The 24,252-nt window shown below is 39.8% G+C and overlaps 1 protein-coding gene across 25 annotated transcripts in view; it reads left to right on the forward strand.

Moving 5' to 3' along the window:
* The window catches only part of dlg3 (discs, large homolog 3 (Drosophila)), an 87,692-nt gene that overhangs the window by 2,121 nt on the left and 61,319 nt on the right, over positions 1–24,252 (forward strand). For 11 of the 25 annotated variants that reach the window (XM_078954029.1, XM_078954032.1, XM_078954039.1 and 8 more), the window contains exons 3-4: positions 8,903–8,988; positions 12,603–12,713. In XM_078954029.1, the coding sequence (XP_078810155.1) occupies positions 8,903–8,988; positions 12,603–12,713 (197 nt within the window). Of the gene's footprint in view, positions 1–8,902; positions 8,989–12,581; positions 12,714–19,344; positions 20,562–24,252 lie in introns of those variants that run through there. The other 14 variants (XM_078954027.1, XM_078954028.1, XM_078954036.1 and 11 more) reach the window with 3 other exon arrangements.

The raw sequence follows: 24,252 nt of genomic DNA on the forward strand, positions 1-24,252 counted from the left end.
GTGTGTGTGTGTGTGTGTGTGTGCGTGTGTGTGTGTGTGTGTGTGTGTGTGTGTGTGTGTGTGTGTGTGTGTGTGTGTGTGTGTGTGTGTGTGTGTGTGTGTGTGTGTGTGTGTGTGCGTGTAACCACCCCCACACCCTCGTGACCAGCGAGGGAAAAAGAGCTCTCCATGTCAGTGTGAAGCTCGCTTCTCTTTCCAGCAGAGAAAACATATGACTTCGGTTTAACCAATGGTTCAATGGCCTTTCTAATTACCACAGCCTTGTTATAATGGTGTTTGCCCCTGGGTCTGCTATTGCCTCTGTTGACCCACTGCTACATTTTTTTGCTGGGAATCTTAGGGGGAGGGGCTGCCGTGACTCAGGCAGCCGTTAGAAAAACAGACTGTAGTCGCCTCTGCCGTTGATGCGTTTGGAAGGAAGTTTAAAGGGAAGATTCCTGAGCAAAGTGAACACACCTCCAGGGTTTTTTTTTACCTCTTGTCTAGGGTCAGAGCTGATCTGTTGTATCTACTTTAAAACCAGAATGTCTTCACAGTACAACGTCGAAAAAGACCATGAGAACTTTGGGTTCATTTCTCTAATCTTGGATAATTTGTCTTTCGTGAAAGGTAAACAGAAGGAGACGTTTCAGTTTTTTTATGTTAAAATACAGAATTCTGTCAAAATAAAAGTCATTTTTATAAAAGGTAGTCTGATGTTAGTTTTTAAGACCCACTCTGAGGAAAATAGACTTTTTTTAACATGTTCTTGTGGCAGTTTTCTGATGATGAAGGATATATGTCAAGAAAATTAAGCTTCAAATTGCATTTCTGAGTATTTTATTTAATTCAAATCGTTATAAATCAGCAGCAGATGAATAAATGCTGTTTGAATTATCTTTTAGCTTTGATGACAGTGCTACAATGGACAGACCACACCCTCCCTGCTCCGCTCCACTCTGATGCACTAGCTTGGGCTAGTCAAGAGCTGAAAGCTAGGGGGAGAGTCTGTATACAGATGGATGATGATGGGAAGGAAGGGCAGGCTTACTCCGCGCTAACAGTGCCGCCCACAACTCAGAAGTGAATTTCTAATGAACTGCTGCCGCTCTGCAGAAACTACGTTCTATAAAATGAAAGTTGTTTTTTAAATCGCTAAAAACAGCATAATCTGAATGGAAAGACCACTAGAAAAAGACAATTTGAGTGGGACTTAAAAGTCACAGAGTTTATAGACCTTTTTTGGAAACAATTTTTTTATATATACATTACAGTAATGACAGATGACATATATTACAACAGTACTACAACAATAATACAGTAAGGACAGTGCAGCAATCGTATTTTCTGAGCTAGACCTGGGATTGATAATAAGTTCCTACTTCATAGAGCAACTGCTGGACAAAGACTGAAGTCCATTCCATTGTTTCCAAACACAAACTGGATGCAAAACAGTCTGTATTTATAAGTTAGGTCAAGATGCATTTCCTTTGTTTGAACCAAACTGTTTTTTTTTTAAACCACCAGCCTTTAGATACTAGTACTAGTACACTTGAGAAATATTTAGCCGTTTGTCTGATTGAAAATAAATTTACTTCTTTGTCTTTCAGTTAAAAAGTAGAAATAATAATAATATTATTAAATGTCACAGGTTAAGGTTCTTCATGAATATTCTCTCTATTGTGTTTCACATTTTGGGCAGCTGTGGGGCAGAGGTGGCGCGTTTGACCTCGGATTGAAAGATCGTTGGTTCGGTTCCCCCTTTGCCTGCCCATTAGTTGATGTGCCCTTGGGAAAGACACTGAACGCATTGCTCATTCACATACCACATTGCTCATGGTGGCCTGGTTAATGCTTTGCCTGGCAGCTCTGCCACGATGTGTATGTGCATGGGTGAAGGGGGCTGTTGCTATATAGCACTTTGGGCTTAAATTAAGGTCAATAAACGCTTTAGAAGTATATGCCAAATTTCCGTACCTACGAGGGCATTGAACATTCTGCATAAATAACCTTTAAATCTACATAATTAAATCCTTGGACACGTTTTTAAGGTGTTTAAATACTAGTCCTGTCAACACGTGTGTAGTATGTGAGGTGTTCCGCAAGTTCAAAAACAAAGGGACCCTTACGATAGATGAGTCGTTTATACATCTTCATCTTCCCATTGTGTTTTGGATTGTTTAAATACTAAAACATTTGTAAATCAGTACTCCTCTTTATCTGAGACTGCACCCTGTGATGCTGCACCACTACATCCATTGTTGAGACTTTGCACGGGGCATTAGGGGTAAAAAGGCCTTATGGCTTTGCTTTTTTACACATTCATTTTGGGATGAATCTATTACAACACTTAATGAAATTCAAAAGCAGAAAATCAAATGGTGTCAAAGAAAAGCCCAGATTTGGTTGTTTTAATGTTTGCATTAAAGCCTCAGTGCTGTTTACACAAAGCTGTGCTGCAGAACATTTCATTTTCTTCTGGCTTTTTTTAGTGCTTGGCTAATGTTGACATTTCTTTTTGCGATGGTGACTTTTAAAGCATCTTTACAAAAGATATCAGAGTTTCAGTGTTGCATTTCCAGACAGTAGTGGTCCTGTTTTGCATTAATAAGATACTAAAGCATTTGATGAGACATTAGATCAGAGCCGTTTATAGCAGGAACTCAAAACATTCCACAGAAATCAGGAAGACATTGGGAGGAGAAAAATCTTTAACATTCCTCTATAAAACCCTTTAATCCCACTTGAACACCTAAAGAACCTTTTAAAGAATTGACGTGTCAAGTTTGTGTCATCCCTCTGGATCTAGTGGATGGTGCGTAGTGGTGGCAGAAAAAAAGAGGCCGGCGTGTCTCAGGTGCAGGACCGAGCTTCATTCAACATGTGGTTCTCATCAGGAAAGCGGGGCAGAGGAGCACCTGGTTCACAGCTCTAATATGCAGTGCAGAATCAACATTAGTCATCCTATTATCTTCCTCTGCTTTGTTTGCCTTTGCATACTCAAGGCCTTACCAACTGGTTGGACAGATTGGGATTGTTTGTCAAAGCGTTAAGGTTGAACGTAGAGAACATTGCAGAGAGGACCGTTTTCTAATGAGAGTTATGTGGTAAAATGTCAAAAAGCTTAAAGACCACCAGCATTATTGTGAAAGCTTGTCTTTAGGAGGAACATGTAACTGAAATGCATTCCTGACAGTAAAGAGGAGGTGGATGCAGGCTGGGATTGTTTGGCACTGCCCACTTGAATGGAGGGGTTTATGGTTGCACAGTCATGAACAAAGGTCGCCTTAACTATGTGTCCATCATTTTGTTCTCATATACAAACATGCGGTGGGGGGCTGGGATGAGTTTGGGTCACTAAAACAGAGAACCCCCTTAATCTCTGCAGAGTATTTCACTAAAGCATTGACAAGGGTGTTGATCGTTTGCCCTGCCTTAAAATGATGCCCTAATTTTCCATCAATGTGTTGTTGGTTTCAGTGTCAAATTCCCATCACCATTTATAGATGTGGGGGTTTTATTTTGATACTGATTTAACCAGGGTGGGAACACAACCTGTAAAACAACCACAATGCATCAGGCCTTCAGGAAAGGATTCGGGAAAACTCCTGTAATTGTGACAAAAAGGACCACCGTAATGCAAAACAGCCCCGAGTTCTTCAAATAACTCTTTCTCTGCCCTCTGACTGGAGTTGTGTGTTTTGTCTGGTGGCCAGGAATTCATGTGGTCTGTCAGGGTAAGAGCATTTTAGAGATATTTCAGAAGGTCACTGATCTAAATGCAGAAAACTGTCTGTTCTTGTTGTGGCTGTGAATTCTTATACCAAAACAACACCTTTGTTACCTTTACAATGAACAAATTAGCAAAGAAAGCAAGTGTGAGTGTGCAGAACCGTATTTTAAACCAAAGAGTTGATCAAAGTCAGGCATTACGCCATAGGATTGGATAGAATAGATTGTATGATTGGATGATACAAATGTTTACTAATGTAAATGAATTTGGCATGTTTGACCAGTTTGAAAACATGTAAATCTAGACTTATGCACAGAAAATTGTGGAGAGTAAAGTTTTTATTATTATAGTATCTTCCTTTCATTAATTTTTATGGTGTTTATTTAGCAACCAGCAATAAACTTTAGATCCATAGATGGTCATAAAGACAGTCAGAATGTACAAAAAAAAATTAAATTGGCAAACTCAGAACTTTACAAAAAACTGGACTCCGACTAGGCACTTGATACCTCTCTGTTTGAAATGCAGGCAGGCCCACACATAGTCTGCATGTGTGTCTGTATGTATACAGGAGTTTGTCCAAGTGAGGCTGCTCTTTAGTCAGCTGGTCAACAAATTGCTCTGCCCACACATGGCTTCACTCCTCCACATTCAGACACAGTGATGAGTCAAACGCTCCATTTTTTGTTCTCACATTGTCTTGTTGGGACACGCTGACTCTCATCTCTGTTTCAGACACACACGGACACACAGTCATCTAAAGTGCATCCGCTTTCATGTCTAAAGCTTTGCATTCAAAGCTACAATTAAAAAAACAAATGTAGTTGCTTGTGGATTTCAGGGAAACGTGTTATGGAGCAGGAATGATGGCTCAGCAAGGTAACTTGAGGTTTGACTCTGGAAGCTTTTCTCTCCTCTTACAGAGGAGTATCACCATGGCAACATACACTGTAAACTGCAGCAGAGCAGGATCTGGTTTAAAAGTAAAAAGAGCTTCTAAGTAAAAATGGATGCAAGGACGAGGATGCAGCTCCTCTGTCTAAATAACTGTTTTGTTTGGTTTTGGCTTATAAATATCTTCAGAAGGATTGTTCTGATCAGATTTGCCATTCAGAAACTTCATGGGTTCAAAATTTACTAATTGAATAATTCAAATTAAAGCAAGAAAACTTCAGATGAATGAATAAATATATCAGGTAAATAATTGTACTAACATTAAAATAGTTGTGAAAAATATCCTATTAGGTGTTTTAATATATATAATTTGATGAAAACAAGATTGTTTATCTAGAAGCAAGTGAGCAATAAATAATCTTAGAACTTTTTTTGTTAAGAATCAAGAGATAACTTTAGGTCATAGGAACTCAGTGTAGGCCTAGTGGTCTTTGTTTTGTCACACCTTCATACCAGCTTGCACATAAAGATTTCAAAGCCGATGCTCTTTCTAGGCAGGATAGTAACGACTTTGTCCCATGCACCGATACGTGAGGTTGACCCATACAGGAGCTGCAGGTTTTTGGGTTGTCCAGGCCCGTAGAGGGTCGTAGACAGTTGCAGCTGCATCTTAAGGGGAGTGCAGGTGTGTCTTGTAGTTTCATTTGAGGGGACAGAATGTGTTGTTGTACATCTGACAAGTGTATTGTGAAGTATTTGTAAGGACAATGTAAGTTGCAGGCATTTAGGACATACGGGTCATGCTGCCGTACGGTGTCCTTTACACCACACCCTAGTTGTTAGTGGGGAACGCGCACTGGCTCCTTACTGACAGCTTGGAAATGGTGCACGCACATAGTGTGGAGATGATACAAAAGTGCCTGTAGGATGTCCACACAATCAGTGCTCTCATTATCTAAGATCATCATTTCTAACAGCCAAGCTGCGGCGGCGCAAGGGACTCACAAGGAGCGCGCACCTGTCGCATGAACAGCACTAACAGTTTGTTTTGCTCTCCCTGTGTACAGCACTTTGGGCCTCCTTGGCTGGTGGTTGAAGGTGGTTTATAAATAAATAAATGATTAGTTAAAATCTGTAAAGTTATTTATGTTGTTAGATTGATTGTTAAATACTCTTGAGTCTTGCGTATAATCATGTGTTGTTAGTTAGAAAAATAACAAAATCTGACTTTTGCTGTATCATGCCGATTTGTCTGAAGGGATTTCCACCTGGTTAGGAAGCCTAATTGTGGACAAATGTTTTTCATATGCAAAACCTTGAAAAATATTGCTTAAAGAATATTAATTAAAACACGGCAATAAAAAAAAAAAGATGCCAAAATAAACCAGTTGGTTCACTCATCTTGACCTGACAATGAACTGTTGGAAAGTTGATCAACTCTGTAGCAACCTCTTATGTCAACTCTGCAGTTACTAGACCTGCTTTTGACATCAGCAAAACTGTCACTGTACATTCTTATCAAAAGGCTGCTGCACAAGAGGTGAGTGGAAATGTTAAAAAGGGTGTCAGAGATCAGGAATAAAACTCTTTATTGTAGTGAAATTGGTTATTGTAAGCTTCTTAAAAATGTTTCGTTTTATTTTTGTCAAATCCAACTTTATTTTTAATCTGTCTGTATACAGATTGTTTTGTTAATATTGGCCGGTTAATAAAACCAACCTTACCCGTTCCAATGGGAGAGTAAAAATACCCTAAACAATGAATGTTTTGAGTTAGATTGTAGAACGTATCAAGTAAATGACTTTTAATGTGATTTTGGGGGTATTGGGGTCATAGAAAGTATTTACAAATGTTTAATTCAAGATTCAAAGGGTTTATTGTCTATGCACAGTAAGAAACGGGTTTCCCTGCACAATGAAATTCTTTCTTTGCTGTCTGCTCCAAATGCCAAAAAGTATAGAGGAAACTCAAAAAATTCACACACAACATACACACAAAAACACAAGATGTCGAGTGGCAAATTCTAAAAGTGCAAATGTGCAAAAAGTGATGATGAATAATGTCTATATATATCAGTTTTGGAAACATTAAGAAACTATGATGAGGTTGGCTATTGTCCTGTGGGTCTTAAACTTCTTAATAATATGTGCCACTGTCGTCACAGGAACTTCAAGCTGCTTAGAGATGGTTTTATAGCCTTTAGATTTACGATGTTTGTATATAATTTTGTTTCTAATGTCCTGGGACAATTCTCTCCTTCGCTTTCTGTTGTCCATGTTCAGTGTGGTACACACCTTTTCACCAAACAGCAACGTGACTATTTGTCTCCCTGTAACCCTTGTGCTATCCTAGGCACTTTAACATTGGGAGTTGGGTCATCTAGACCCACTAAACAGTGCACTGAACCTTTTTTCTTCAATGATTTGTGAACCTCACTGGTGTCCATGGATTACATGAAATCTTCCCACCTTTATCCACCTTTGTCATGGTAGAGAGAACATGTCAATGTAAGGGTGGGGTCATCTAAGATAGCACAAGGGTTAATTAGGCAGACTGACTGATTATGGGTTTGAAAACAGCTGTGATGTCAATTAAAGGACATACCTGAGTTCATCTTGACCCCCTGGGGAATTAGTTCTCAGTCTTTTATGGAGGTACCATCATTTTTGTCTAGCCCTATTTCATTAGTTTGTGTTTTTAATAATTCTGTTAATCAACAACTCAAAAGTAATGGCTGATTTTGATTATTTAATTTTCAATAAATTTTAATTTATTGTAACTTTTGAACATTTCAAGTCATTTCAGTGAGCATGGACTTTCTTTCTTTAACTGAGCGGTACCAACAATTTTGTCCACCACTGTACGTTACTACCAGATGGCCAGGTCTCTCTCAATAAAGAGATTTTATGTTAAGGGACTTCCTGTTAAAATAAAGGTTAAATAAAATTCCAGTCCCTGATTGGTCAAAGTTCAACTGGTTTAACTTTCAACACGTGTTCAGTGCCCACGCGTTTTGTACGTCAACCATGAAAACAGACATAAAAACCTGCGTAGCGACATGTGAGGCCAGTGTGAAAGAAGCATCAAACTCACAGTCCCATTCACCCATACACACACACATTCACACACTGATGGAGGCTCAGCTGCCAAGCATTGGCGCCAACCTATAACCACCAGGAGCAATAAGGAGTACAGTGTCTTGTATAATGGTACTTCGACATATCGATGGGCAAGGCAGCAACAGAGTATGCAGTCCTCCAATCAGAGGTCGACCACTCAAACTCTGCAACATGGCTGCTACATCTTTTAAATGGCTTCATTGAATTGTGTTGCCGAAGGTATCTGAATGGTATTTATGTCTAATGGAAGCACTGACATGGATGCAAGCAGAAAGCCAAGAGGAACTCCATTAATTGCCTTGATGTGTGAAAAACAATGCGTTTTTACGTAAACAGAGAAATGTGGCTTCAATTAAGTAGGTCATCTTTATTATATAACACTCTCGACTCATGGTTACTGTTTATGTTTGTGGCAAACTGCTACAAATACACAATCAGAAATTGTAAAAAAAAAAATAAAAAAACTGTATTAGGACAAATATCCTCCTTAAGGAGGTTTAGGTTTTTTGTAAGCTGTGTATGCTAGGATTTCTTTACATTCCAACTGGAAACCCTTTAGGTTATTTTTATGCAAAACTTCCAAAAGTTTGCAGCTCAGAAATTAAACAAACTACAATAAATAACAACAACAGCCTATGTTACAAAGTCTGACAAAAGATCCTTTAAAAGAACATTTCTTGAAGTGTTTGGTTTGATGCTGCTGTTAAATTGCTATATAAATTACTTGTTTACCTGGACCTAAAGCCCATAGAATTCAGATCTATCATGCATCAATCAAAACTCGTCTGCTTTCACAAGTTTTCTGTTAGTCTTAAAATGACCCACTAACACTCATCAGTTTATCATGTTTCTGTTACACGCAACAGGTCATCTGTTTGTTATAAAATGCAAACACAGCTTTATTCAGTGCTTGTGTCATTCAGTACAACAAAAAGGGGAAACCTTTTTTCCTATCATCAAGGCAGAGGAATTCTAGAATTAGAGGAATTCTAATGCCACAAGCCAGACCTCTTCCCATATCTGGTAAGAATGAATGAGGAGATTTGTTTTGGGCCGCAGCTGTGAACTCCCAAAGACTGTACTGGTTTTTAATGAAGCATGTTTAAAGTAAAAGAAATATGCTATTGGTTTTTTCTTACCCAAATGAAGAAGAAAATCTTGTTTGTTTTTCTCACAGATATTCAAGAGTGTTACGAGGTGACCTTGCAACAGTCTGCAGAGCAAACTATTGTGAAAGAAGACAGCAGGAAGGATGTGTGGGAGGTAACTTTCAAATGTGCTGCTTGCTTATTACTCGTCTTTGTGTGTTAAGATTTTACTAAATCGTCAACAAAGACAGCCATGTTAGGACTGTAGCCTCATACATGTGCAGCATGTTACCATAACTCACTGGAAATATTTCTTTAGATCCAAGACTGGAGTCAAAAGTGCAATGGTTTCCATTTGTCCATCAGTGAGCTATTTATTCCTTCTTCCTTTGCTTTAAATTAGAATGGTATATATTTAACACACTACAAATGTAGGAAAGAGAAATAATCTAATGTTGCGTTAACAAAAGAAGGCTTTAGAGTTCATTTATTGTCAGAAATAGATAAATTAGTTGGATGTTGGATAAAGTGCAGGAAAATACCAGCAATCTAAACAGCAAAAAAACAAAAACAAAAGGCATTTGAAGAATAAGTTCAGTGCAAAATTCTGCAGAAGCATCTGATGCTTGACAAACACCTCTATTCATTCATTACTTTCTGTGCTAACCTGCATTTCTAGCTGAGAAAGGATGAGCATTTCCTCCAAGCTGCACGTATAACAGTGGATATCCATTCAGGGTTTTTGTTTTACCTGCTCATTCTCTGGAATACTTGTACTATTACAAATTATCTTAACAGCTACATAGTTAAGTCTTACTGGAAATGTCATAGAAATGATGTTTTAGTTGTACTGCACATTTGTAATGTGGAACAGGAATTACAGTAGATATGATGAGTATCTAAATCACTTCACAAGGTTTGTGTGTGTTTTTTTTCACTGCTTCCCTTATTAGACGTAAATAGTTTAAACCACTTTAACCTAATGTTTCTGCTGTTCTTGGAGGTTACCTCAGTATTAACAAACCTGATGTCTGACCATAGTACTGTAATCAGGGAATTGCTCTTTTGTTTTGGCAAAGAAGCATTTGGACTTTTTACCGAGTGCAGAAACCCAAAATATTATTTCATAGCAAAAATCTGAGTTTAAGGACCCGCTGCAATGAAAATGCTGTTTTGTTGTTTTTAACGTGTTCTGATGGCGGGCATATATGAAAAAGAAAAACAGCCTAAAAAGTGCTTTTCTGGGTATTTCTCTATTCTATTCTACTCTGCGGAAAATGTGTCCTAGAAAACGACATGGCAATGATGATTTTGGCTAAAAACGGCATGCTGATAATTTAAATTAAAAGACCACTAACGATGCTTTGAACATAGCTCAAAAGATGGTTGGAGTGAGCTAAATTTAAGTATCACTAAGAACACTTATTTATCACATCCAAATATCAATAATCTTATAAAATTAATTTCTTGTATTTGTTAGAGAGACTTCTACTTTTCTGCTTCTTATTGTAAAAATTTTTAATTTTAGTAAACAACCTCTCATTTCTGTTATGTTCAGATCACAAGTTATGTGGAAACAGTTTTTGAAAACAAAACAAAATTAGATTTAGAATAAATCTGTCAGATTCCCAGTTTCATTTCAAAGTTCATGGAAATATTAAAGTGATGACCAGAGGGGTATAATTTAAACTCCTTTTTATCAAAAGAAGCTGTTTAACAATGTCAGTTGATCTGGCCATGTAAAGGAGCTGAAAATTCATGCCAATTTAGGAAAAGAAAAGACTAGGAATCAGTTACCTCTGATGACATTCTCTGTTTGAATTCCCATAATTCTCAGTTATGGATCTAGTATTTTAAAATTATTCTTTTATATTTGCAACATTATGATCGTGCAAAATCCTTTGATAACAGTGATTTTTGGATTCAATAAATGTGACCTGACTGTTTGATTATGTCACAATTGGCATTAAATAATCTTCACATCGCACCTGCTTCTGAGGAAGACTGGGAAAACAAAAGGTCTGTTGGAAATCTGCAGGTTAATGGAATACTAATTAAGTTCAGATTTACCTACAAATGATATTTGTCAGCCTGTTTGCCTCCTGCTGTACCTGTGATGCAGCTCATATTATCTGCATGTAAGGCTGAGGCTCTGCTGGTCAGAAAACACAACACTTTTGTGGCTCCTGCTATCCTGTTATTATCGCACAATTAATAATAATAAACTAGAGATAATCTTGATCAATAAGATTTCATCTTATCCCGCCGTGTTTCCTCAGTGGTTGCTCTTGCAGCCTTTTCAGATTTAGAGCTGTTACAGCTGGGCTTTTGGTCGTTTAGACTTAATTTAATTTGCATAATTGCACCCATAATCTGTTTTTAATTAATCTTATGAGTTAATTTAAGTGTGATGTTTGCCTCAATATCACTTTCCATTGCAGTTACATTTTCTTTGTTGTTGTTCATGGTGTTTTTGTTGACCTGATGGGATATCATCATCATCATTCATGATAGCGTTCTCCTGTTCAGGTGCGTGTGATAAACTCAGGCTTGTTCTATGCTACAGAAATGAGCACAAGCTCAAGTTTTCACAGTAACCCGTTAACTCTAGTCTTGTTTTAGTCATACTTGGTTGGTCTTTTGTGAGTTTTGTGATCCATGTTGAACCTCTTTCTTGAAAGAGTCTCGAAGCTTCCATATAGACTTTTGCATTTAGCCCAATTTTTGACTGTTGATCTTCTTCTGAAGAAGTCCTCGGTCTACAATCGGGCACCTGATTGCAAAGTTAATGAACATCATTTTAACACATTTTAAATGTCATTTGGACTGCTTTCAAAATTTGCAACATCCTAGCTTTGTTTAAAAAAAAACTTTGGATCAATAGGACCCTGACTTTTCCTCCAAGTGTGTATATTTTATACCAACATTGTTTTGTCATAAAAATGTCAAGTAATAGCAGATATCCGAGTATTACTACCTCAAGTGTCCTTAGTGGTCAAATTGAATCTAGGCTTTTTTACAGGGGGTGTCATATTTCACCATTTGTTACATTTTCCTTATCTTTCTCCCGCTCTGTTTTTTGTTGTCGCTTTTTGTGCCTTGTGAAGCTAAAACGTAGCTATAACTTCATTCTGAACCGAAGAGAACCAAAAATGACAAGTAGAAACAAAATGACAGTTATGGAGGTTGCTTTGTTTTAGTCACGATCGTCCTTACGGGTGGATACGAGCTGTCGAGGTGGGGGGGGGGACGAGAGCAGCATGGTGACCCTCACTAAATTTTAGGATCGTAGACAACCTGGTGAGCCCTTAAAGGCAAAAACTTACATGCACATTTTTTTCCACAGGCATGCTGCAGCAGTCAGGTTTTAGTGAACATTTGGACAACATGTAAGGTTATAGTAATTGAGATGCAGGCATGTGGTACACATTTTCCCTGTTTTTCAAACCCTGCATACTGCACAGGGAACCCGTTAGTGCTGTTCTAGTGACAGGTGTGTGCTCCTTGCGCATCCCTTGTGTGCAGCTTGGTTGTTAGAAATGAGGACACATGTACATAAATCTGTTAAATGAACACCAACACAATTAACTCTACCTCAATTGCTTCCTGACTTGCATACAAACATTTTTCTTTGTTGTTTTGTTGCTCAGTCTTTTAACACTATTTTACAAGTATTTAGATACTTAAAGGTTTTTGGTTGCAATTATTATAACAAAATATAAATTTGTGTATCTGCTGTTGTTTTGCCTGAGACTAATAACAAATCAGTGATCTGTCTGTGTATTGCAGGACCCTGAGGATGAGGGAGTGTCTCGGGTGCGAGTGACCAGCAGCAGAAGTCCTCATAAAGTGGAGCGCGTCTCAGGCCTGGTGGTTCTCTGTCACGTTGACATGCCAAAGGTACGCAAAGAAAAGCAGCCAAGGGGTCCTCCATGACCAGATAAAGAAATAAGTGGAACATGTGGTGATGTCACCCGTGAAACCAGGTTTTCCTGCATTTTTACTTTTCTGAAAATAGTTGGGACTAAAAGGTTGTTGCAGTATGGCCAGTAAGGTTGTTGTAAAGCTGAAGATTCAGCTGTCAAATGTCAATCAAAAGGTCACATCAGCATTTAAGCACAATTTCACAATTTAAGCTGCTTGAAACTAGGGAGTCAAGCTGCCGTCCCATGAAGATCTGCAGAAAAAAAGGTTCTTCTCAGACGTTATTGTTTATTTGAGCACATCAGAGGATGGAATGGTAATTCAATTTCCAATTAAAATCATTATTTTTTTCCCCTGGGGAGAGGAGTTAAAACGGGGTTTCAAGTAGCTTAAAAGTATAGTGAGTCACGCATTGGTCCACATACGCATCATCAACCCATTCTGCATCACGGGACAGGATTCAACTGTGAAATCATAAAAAGGAAAAATATTCTGCTTTGAGCATAATGTGCAAAAGCTACACCCATTGTTGTCATGAGCTTGAAATTAATAAATCCATCAGTTCAGTGTTTGCAAAGATTATTTCATTAAGTGAGATTTTGTCCCAAATGAGACCCATGAACATTACCTGTTGAGGATACAGATTGATGACACGTGGAGCATATTTTAATGCTGATGAATCCTATTCCAGGAGTTCAGGAATTGTTTGCATGGATTAGTTTAATCTGATTCAATTAATGGAATCACTGCAGTCTGGAGTGCTTATAATCTGATTTAATGGCTGTGGTGCAAAATGCCTTTCATCTATGTGGAGAAAAAGCAACATTCAATGCAACTTCTGGACTGCAAACAAGCAAAGCAGCAGGTCTTACGATCCTTTCTCTATAAACCGACCAGTGAAGCTCGTTCCTGTCAGGTACGCCTCCCTGTTCTGCTTTATTGCTCTGCGTTGTTTTAATGGCCTTGTTTTCGCACGCGTTCCCCATTACAGCACGGCCAGTGGCACATGGCAGAAGAGTGGCCGCAGGCGCTGGCTTCTCAGCTGAGCCTAGATCTGCTGCTGCTGCTGAAGTGAGGGGGTGGTGGGGGTGGAGGCGTGAAGATCAGGGGACTTGAAGGGACTAAAGCACACAGTAGTGATGCAGATTGCAAGCGCACAGGTTCATCGCACTTCTATGATAATGTTTGCATAAAAGATCCAGTGACAGCACATGGCTGTCACTGGACGTTATTGTCACTGAGCATCCTTCTATCACATGAAGGAGGTAGCTGAGGAGGCACAGAGAATGGCAAGAGTGAAGGGGGGGGGGGGGGGGGGGGGGGTGGCGGGGGTGACGAGGAAGATGTAATGTGGGGTGGTAGAGGCTGGAGATGGAGGGTAAGGCGGCTGAGAGGCAAGAGCCGGTGCAGTGCAGAGCTGGAACGGACACCCAGAGCTCAGCCTTTCTCCGGTTGCCATGGAAACCACATTCCTCCCCCGCCTGCATCCCCACAGACTGCTCTGACTCTCCCTCTCCCTCTATCTGTCTCTCTCCTCGCTTCTCTGTTTTTCATCCTGTCTTTTTTTCGCTCCTCTTTTAATTTATGGTCTTTGTTTATTCCCCCCCCCCTTTCCTGCTCTGTTTTCATGCACTGAACACATGCGCCACAATGCACACTCAGCAAGCACATCGATTTCAGGTGCACTTTACTCTACCTTTACCGTTTATTTTGCATTCCCATGCAGTCACACAGGCATTAGTATTTTGGTTTAGTTTTTTTTTTTTTTGCAGCATCTATTTTTTTGCTCCATATTCTATTTTTCTGCCTTCACGCCTTGCACCTAGGCTTCATATGTTTCTACCATGTTTCAACGTCTACTGATTGCACATCATCTTCAGCACATTTTTTTCAAACCTTTTCACCTTCCAGCCTTCAGACACTTCCCAGCTGCTCTCTTAACCTCCTACGGTACCTTCTTCTTCTTTCCCCTTTCCTCTATGCTTCTGCCTTTTTATGCACGCAGTACATCTACATAAACCTTTGTTCCTTGGAGATTTTTTTTGCTTTTGCTCTCATCATCTCCCTTTCTTTTTTTAAACCATTTCTGCTCTCTGTGTGCATGTTTCAGCTTCACATCATTCAGCTGGAATAAGATGCTTGGTTTAATGTTTTTAGTGGAGCAGCTGTCATCCTAAACATTTTCAATGCTGCTCTCATTAAACAGTGAAAATACTTTGTAAAGATGTTGTTACTCCTCTCTAATTTCTTAAATTTTTCATTTTGTACTCAAAGCGAGGAGATAAAACCATTTCCAAGACTGTTAAACTTGCTTCTTCATCCTTTCTTGCAGTTTGTCAATGCTGCAGAGGGGAAGCTTAGCCCATTTTGCTAAGGAGCTGCTTCTTTAAGACTTCCTCACTACTGACTTTCCTTTTATGGTGCTGCATCCGGTCAAGTGACGAAGGAGCAGAGAGCTTCTCAGAGAAATGCCTAGAAATGACTGAAAAGCTCAGCACACGGTGCATTCAGTTGTTGGGGGATGTAACGCTCTCAACGGCTGTGTGTTTGTGTGCATGAGTGTGTGTTTGTCACAGGGTGTCCAGGTGGGTTTATGTAACAGTGGCTGCACAGGCGGATGCTGAGCTGATAGTGCTAGGAGAGCTGCAAGGTGAAAGGCAGACAAGCATCTCAGCTTGAAAGCACAAGATGTTTTGCTCATGCTTCTTTTTTTTTGCATTTTTTAGCAGATGTTCAGAAGCCTTGTCCATCATCTAAAACACAAATCATTTAATGTTCCAGGCTAGTTAAAAGCATTTTTACTTTTTTTTTTCTTATTTCACCTACCCTGACATAAATGGCGTTTTGTTTTTACGACAATATGTCTTTTTAAATGAAAAGCTTTTACCCATAACCCTGTCTTTTGTCATTATTTTCATAAAATGTTATTGTATAACCATATATAAGCAACAGCAAATAAGCTTTTTGAAAGGCATTTAGGTTTATATGAAGTGATGAACATCAAAGCTAAAATTACCTTCACATCAATTTCTGCTTTCTTTATTGGTAGTAATTGTATTGATAGAAGTAATTGAAGTCTCACTCCGATCATCTTTTGATCTATTGCGTTTTCAGTGGTCTTTTAATTATGATTATGCTGTTTTCAGTTAAAACCAAAAAACCTGTGTCGTTTTCTAGAACATAGTTTCTGCAGAGCGGTAGGAGTTCAGAAATTCAGCTCTGAGTTGTGGGCCAGGCCGTTGCCAAGGAGTAAGCCTGCCTCCTTCCCCATCCTCCATCAGGCTCTTCCATTAGCTTACAGCCCCTCACCACTCCAGCATAAGATTACCACTGCAATGAAAATTGCGAGCAATATTGGCGCCAGGGCTCTAAATGAACTTTTTGGTTTACTAGCCGGGGTGGCCGGTAACATCCAAGGTCCACCAGCCAAATTAGATTTCAACTAGCCAAACATTGCTCTGGAAAAATCATTTAAGTTTTGTATTTGAGAGCAAAACAGTTGGGAGCCGGTTTAGCTTGTGCTGGTTTGCGGCGCCTTCCATCCGTGAAACCAGGTTTCGACTCCGGGCTGCTCCCTGTTCCCTTCTGTACTTCTGTGCCGGTCCCAAGCCCGGTTGCTTAGAGAGGGTTGCGTCAGGAAGGGCATCCGGCGTAAAACATTGCCAAGGTTACCATGTGACTCGTTCGCTGTGGCGACCCCTGATGGGAAAAGCCGAAAGAGAAACATTTGAAAGCAAAACAGTTCTTCCCTCGGTGTATAAAGTTTCAGTTGATGTCGTCTTCTGTCAGGTTTTATAACATTAAGAATATTAAGAATATGTTATTATAGCAAAAGTGATGTGTGAACACTTCCCTTTCTTTAAAGCATTACTTTTCCATCAAAAACCAAATGATTCTTTGCAGTCATGGTCATTTATTTACAACTTGAACATTTTTAAAGAAATAACTTTGTTCAAATCTCAATTTTTTTCAATCTAGAACAGAAGAGTAAAGACTAAAAGTTGGGATAAACAATGAAATAATGACTTTAATGTTTTGTTTTTCAAAATGTCATGCATAGAAAAAAATGTATGTATTGAAATATGCACAATTGCATTATTGTGTGTTGTAACAGATCAGTCTGTTGTTGTGAGTCTCAGTCAGAGTTCAGAGTTACAATGACTTAGAATAACAACTGAGTGTGTGTTTGTGTTGTTTGGGGTCAGCTTGAGCAAATACCGTACTAGAAATTACCCGTGGACCTGAATGCAGCAATATCAAGCTCTTATCAAATGCACATAAGCGCGGAAATTCCATGCAGCCCCTGAAAGCACCTCCTGCTGCACCGTATGTGACTATTAAAACTGCGCAATAAATTCAGAATGGGTTGGATGTTTGTGGCAGCCACATGGGGGATGGGGCAGACACTTAAAAGTCATGGTTGTGACTTTGAGCCCCATTGATCACCATCTCACCATTTAAGTCAGAGATGATAAACAATGCCTCACCTGCCAAGGTGGCAAGTGAAACTGTTTTCTACCCGGCAAATTAAAGTTTACCCGCATTTGGTGGGTATTAATTTGGAGCCCTGATTGGTTTTATCCAGCTGTCTATTTTTGAGCCAGTTGTCTGGTTAGATAAGGGAAACAAAGATGTACATGGATCTAGTTGTCTAGAAGTGGATCGGAATGGAGCAGAGCAGGAAGCTTGTGCCTTGCCATCGTAGCTTCTGTTACAAGCCTTCTACAACTGCATTTTTTCTTCTGCTCCTGATTCACAATGATGTGAATAAATACACAGAAATGCAATTTTAAAGAAGATTTTCCTGGAAGTGGGTCATAAATGACCTATATAATGATTGTGCTATTTTATTTATGTAACACAGAGGAAGATGTTTTTTTTCTCCTCTAGTTGTGAATTATCAACATAAAAAAAAAAAACTTTCTTTCTCTAGTATTAGTATTGAGTTTAGGAGCTTCATCCTTCTATGGTAACAAATGTAGCTGAATTCATCACTAAAGATAACATGAACTCTTAAAAAAAATGACAATATTGAAAAGGGATTGGTGTTCTAGCTAATTTAGGTTTGGGATGGTTTAGCTCACTTCAGTCCTTCACGCTGGTGGGGTTTTTTTTTTTGGCCTTCACCCTCTCACTTTCACTGGCTAGAGAAGGTGTGAAGTGGTTCCTGGTTTAAAAAAAAACAAACTAAAGCACCTGACTTCCTCGTGCTTTCGCTCCATGGAGACTCTCTGCAGGTTGGAGTGAAAGAATATCATTCTAATGAAGGGAGTTACTGTTGCATGTAATTAAGTGTGGCTGAGCTTGCTGTGTGTGCCTACTGGTTCGCTGCAGCACCGCGCTGAAGATCCTGATGAAGTTGATGCATAGATTGCATAGATCATAAGATGCATGAAATATCAAGGCAGTGAATGCCTTAGTGAGTGCAACATTGCAACATACAGGCCATATAGAAAGATACTCTCTCCCCCATGCAGACACACCCAGTTTGGATCCCCGTCACATTTCATTAATAATGCATATATGCAGGACTTTAATGGCGACACCGTTACATTCTCTCTCAGCTCTCTGTTATGATTAGCCTTCATCCCCTGTGTCGGAATCCGTTATATCTAGCTGTGATCAACCCACAAATTCACAAGTATGCAAAATGGTTCACTGGCAGTCCTATCACATTACTGCGAATATAACTGCCACAGATACATGAAAGCCATGTAGCTCTCATTCTTTCTTCTCCCCCCCTCGTGCATTTTCACTCTCAATCTCTTCCTCCACCCACTCGAAAGCCAGAGCGTGTAATCTTGTTGGTTTGGTACACATGTGTTGATGTCATCATCCTGAAGACACACAAAAAAATGTTCCTAAAAGAGGAGCACAGTTCTCTGCCTCTGTGTGTGTTTTGACCTGCACATGTGAGATGAAATATTTAGACTCCAGAGGACAACATTGCAAAGCAAAGCGAGGGGATTCTAAGATTTTTGCTGTCCAGAGGCAGGCCGAGTGTTATCCGCAAAGTAAAGGATTTTCCTCTGTTCCTCCCACACCCGTCGTGAGATTATTTACAGATGTGTGCTCTGACACAGAGCCCAAGGTTGACAGCTGACAGCCTCAGAAAGCAGCTAAATCTGCAGCTGAACTGGAGATGACTGGGGATGTGACCAGTGATTAGTCAGAGGGACAGAGTTGCTCATTGAAAGTTGGATTCTGGCTGCACTGGTTTGATGAAAAACACGGATTAAACTCGCAAAGGGTGGATTAGATTTTGCGTCGGGGTGTTATCCCTGTTTAACCGTAACATAGAAATTTTACAGTTTTGTTGGAGATCGTAAATGAAAGGAGCACATGTTGGGTGTTTAATGTGGCAATATTTGTGAAAGGTCCCTTCTTAGCCAATGGCAGAAAGCGATTAAGGTTTAGGTGCTGCTTCCCCTTTAAGAGGAGCTGTGGAAGTGCTCAGTCCTGTTGGTGCTGCTGCTGATGGCAGCGCTGAGAGTTGATTGGCTGCAGCTCTTAGGGCTGAGGTGCTAGAGGGATGCTGCTACGTATTCCTTTCCGCCCCTCCCTTTCTCTCTTCGCCACCCTCTAGCTTGCTCGCTTCCCTCTCAATAATCCACATCTAGGGCAAGCTGGCTGAGAGGCAACCAAGTGCTCAGCTCCTCTGCCGGCTGAGAAAAAGAGGAGAACGAAAGACCATTCTCAAAGCAGGACTAAAAACGTGAGATTTTTTTCAACCAACCGGAAGACAGCCAACGGAGGAAGATTTTCATCTGCGGATATCATTTATTTATACATATTGTTTATATATTTATATATATATTTGTACACACGCATATAGATATATAGATATATATATATATATAAATAATCTATATATATATATATATATATATACATTTATCTCTGTACATATCTGTAATTGTGCTTGTCTGTTTATATGACTATTTTTATATACTTGTGTGTGTAAATATATATATATATATATATATATAATCAGAATAATATATATACATACACACATGTGTGTATGTATATATCTATGAATTTATTTGCGTATCACTGTGAGCCAAGAGAAGCGAGAGGAAATTTTTGTCATCAGGGCTGGTCTCTGATTGCATGGTGGCATACAATATTTAAAAATTTTCCTTTGATCTTCTACGTCAAGAGGACAAAGACTACGTGACCATTTTGTATTTTTGTGTTCCTGTGCTGCTTGTCATCCATCCAGATCGCTCAGTTTTTTGTGTTTTTTTTAACCAGCATCCTAGAGGAATAAAGGCGTCGGTGGTGAGGATTTGATGAAAAGGAGCCAATCTGTAGAAATTCCTGCTATTAGTGTTATCTGTGCCGGCATTAGCACTCTGTGAACCGATCACAGAGGGTTCTGTGAGATCTGAGGAGGCAGCAAAGACAGAGTGCTACGCCGCCCATCTCAGCATCAACCCAGCCAGCACAGCCAGCATGCACAAACACCACCACTGCTGCAAGTGCCCAGAATGTTATGAGGTAACCCGGATGGCTGCCCTGCGTAGGATGGACGCCCCGGCATATGGAGGAGACTGGCAGGCTGAACCCTATGGATACCCACCAGGGTATGGAGGTGGACAGACCTTACCCCCTCCAGCTTCAGGGGGAGGTGGAAGCATGGGAGGAGGAGGGGGAACTTTGGGAAGAAGTAAGGGGAAAATGATGTCTGGAGGAGGCCCTGGAGGCCCCAACCCAAAAGGCCAGTCCAAGAGTGGCCCAAAAGTAAATGGTAACAACTCAAGTGGACAAGGAGGATGGTGGCCTGAGTGCACCTGCACCAATCGGGAGTGGTACGACCAGGTAACCCATCTTCCTGACTTCTTTAACCAATTGAAGCTTTTGGGGCCTGTGTGGGAAGAAGGGGACGTAAATGCAACTGTAGGCTAATATAGTGAAACAGAAGCTGATGATGTATCAGCTGTGTCTGAAAGAGAGTTCATATGGAGTATTTATCTCAAGCCCTCTGGTTCTTTTTTGACAACTGTTGTCCCTCTAGTAAAACAGGAATGATCTGGTTTCACTGCGCACGCATGGAGATGATCGTCATGTTTGGGATTGATGCAAATGACTAATGTTTTAGATTTAACACATCATGTAGATGAAATCAACTAGTCAAAGGCTTGTGCAGCAGCCGCAGGCCCAAACCACTGCTCTATTGGCATTGAAGCATTTCTCAGGTGCTATCAATAGGTTTAGGAAATTCGATGTAAAACATTCATACTTCTAGCAACATCAAATATATGGGTTTTGTATCATTAGACAAGAGGAGGAAATGAGGAATTGGTTTAATGCGGCCTCACTTATATTAGTGCGCAAATTTAGCTTAAAGATTCACAGCCTAATGTATTAGTTGTGTAATACAGATAAAAAACATGTTTCAAAAGGCTGGAAATCTGTCCCACAGAACGAACAAAACCTCCCCTTCCAGCGTTTCCTAATTCATTTATTTACACGTGTTTATGACTTACAGTTGAGGAAAGGTCAGGACGGCTTCAGAAGCACCCTTTAATTAAGCAAGGTGCATGTATGAGAGCACCAGTGATCCTGTGTGGGGGAAGGGTAGCTCGGAGAGCATGAGATTCAAGAAACCGTGCTAGCCGTGCATGAGTATGCGTCTATACGGTCTCTCATTTGCGTCAAGTGAAGCTGGTGCATTGTTTGCATCTCCTCTGCTTTAGTGTGATGGGTTTTTTTTTTGCGAGGAAGAGTTGAAAGAAAGGAGACGAGGAGAAAATGGAGGCTACGAATGTGCAAGCAGAGTGGGAGAGATCTGCTGAGCTGAACCTTCTTATGAGCCTGGCTGATATTAGCAGGCAGGAATTTAAGCTTTTTTGGGGGGCAAAAAGATGAGCATTTGTCCCCGGTTAGAACTGCACCTCAACTCAAGCAGGTGCATTTAATGTTGATGGCATTTAAAAGGTTTCAGCAAGCGAGATTATGTAAGAAATTGTTGCTTACATGCAGACTTTAGAATCCATTAGTTTTAATCTGCAAGGCTTCAGGATTGTAAATTTAGTAGCAATAAAATGTCCTTTTCAACTGCTTTGCGATTAATTTACATTTGATAAGGGTAGCACTGAGGTTAGAAACCTGTGTGGGGTTTTCTAAAGGGTAAAACATCCAGGATTGGTTAATTTTGGGAACTAAATGCATTGTTTTCTTTAATGTTGTTTGTTTCCATGCAGACCTGTGATGGACTGACAGTTTGTCCAGATTGCACGCCTTCCCTTTCTCAATGAGAGCTTGGGTTCTGATGTTTTGTTTTGTATTAAATGAAGGCTTTTTGTTTATACTTATACTTTTTATTAGCACATTAATGAATACATTTTGCTTATATTAACCCACATGGAGCTCCAGACTAGTTGAAACCAGTTAGCGGGTGCAACCTGTCACCATGACAGTACATCCTCTCTCCCAACCATGAATGGGATTAGGTGTGTATAACATGGGTTGATGCTTATTTGATGAAACGGGATGGTTAGTAAACTTCCTGTCGAGACTTGGGTTTCTTTGAGTCTTACATGGAAATGTTAACGCGTTAAAGCAGAAGTTTGTTACAAAATCTATATCTTAATTTTATCAGCCAATTCAACCAGTTTACAGAGCTACAATCGTAGATGAGGAGTCAGGGATAGAGGGATGGTCATTTGGATAAAATGTAAAGGTTAAAAAGGACAAAAATAAGCCAATAAAGGCAGGGAGCAGCCCCAAAGAGGGGGATGGGGTTATGTAAGAGGAGGCAGTTGGTGAAGCCGTCAGAGAGAGAAGCAGGAGACGCTCTGACACTACGAGCAGGCATCTGTCCCTCTGTCTCTGAAACAGGCCGTGTAAATGACCTGCATGTGCCTTACCCCCATTTGCATTTAAAATGGATGGAAACGTACATCACCCATCGAGCCTTCCCACTCTTTCTCAGTCGGCGTTGCTCATCCTCGCTACCCTTCCCCCCACTACCTATGAACCGCCGTAGAGCAGGGCAGTGATCACACACGCCCAATCGCATGGGGATATCATCATATAGCTGTCATAATAACATATGCTTCTGGGTGCTAGCATTAAAAAAAGTAGTAACCATGCAGAGTGATCTTAGCTGCATCATGGACATTTACGTGTACATGTGAAGAAATCAGTACTCCAGAGCTCTGATTTATTTTTTTTTCCCTTTTTGGCGTCTTCCATTTACAAAATTATCCTGTCACATTTATCAATTGCTTAGTGGGTTAATTATAGCTGATTTCAGCAGGGGTTTTAAAGAACATTCTGTCAGAACAAAAGCTTTTGAATTTAAATCTGTGTAAAATAGAGACCTTGGTCTAGAGGGATCATCAGTCAGAAAGCTCCATGTTTCCCCGGCGGGCTTCAATCTGTCTCTGTGTCTTCTCCAACTCTAAGGCTATGATTAGTTTCAAATATTAATATGATTTTACTTTATTCATTAGAATCAAGATTTTTGCCCAAAAAGCAGTGTCAGAGCTGTTAAATACGTGTCTGTTAAACAGACGCAATGGGCATTGCTTTTCCATGCAGATGATTGTTTCTTTTCTTTTTTTTTAAAGAAGTTTACATTCAAACACACAAAATGAAGGCAGCAGTTATGGCAGTATTGGTGTTCATAGCATTCCTGGAGTGCCCTGTGCATCCGTCTTTTACGGTTGCTTTGATTTAGCGGTGTCGTTGGTTTTAACATCTGTCTGATAAGATTTTGTTGGTTTGGATTTGATTGCTGTTCCTGTAACAGCATTCCAGAGAGTATTAGCAGATGGGATTTACAAGCTCTCCAGCCGTCCAAATGTCTTGAGCTGGATCCCGTCCTGTGATCTTGAAAGGCTTCCTCTAAAACCAGGAACACTATCATCACAGTAAGAGATTTGTCTGAGAAGATCCCTTTAGGTTTTTCTGATCTCAACCAAAGAGCAGTTTATGAATACATCTCATTTTCTAATATCAGTTTCTGGACTGTACATTCTGTACAGTGTGAGCCATTCGTGCTGGAAACAAATAATATTTTCTACAGGAAAATATTTATTTTAAGGAGTAAAGATAAAGAAATTAACTTTGTAAAACATGTATTTACAGTATTTTTCCTTCATAGCGTCAATCCATGATTTAATACGTTTAAAGGAGCAAGATGTAACTGGATGTAACTCATCAGTAGCTCACCACACGTAGAAAGAATGACCAGATGAAACCCTTTTTTAAGTGGAATGATGAGGAGTTATACTCAGAAGGACCATGTAGAACAATAAAAACTCTGAAGTTATCTCTGTGTAGAAGCAGGTAGACCTTTATTAGCTCAGATGTCTGAGATGAAACACCAGAAAGTGTGTGAGAGTCGTATATTCTGAATGATCTTCAGTAAAAGCGGTCAGTATGTGCTCTGGACTAAAGTTGAAGAAAACCATTTATTGAAGTGGCTTGAGCATTCAAATAAGTGCAGATGGTCCCACAGCCCGTAAAGCGTACAATCCCCACTAGTGGTTCAGAACTGACT

Source organism: Oryzias latipes, chromosome 10, assembly GCF_053564925.1.
Source record: "Oryzias latipes strain Hd-rR chromosome 10, Olatipes_Hd-rR_3.1".
Lineage (NCBI taxonomy): Eukaryota > Metazoa > Chordata > Actinopteri > Beloniformes > Adrianichthyidae > Oryzias > Oryzias latipes.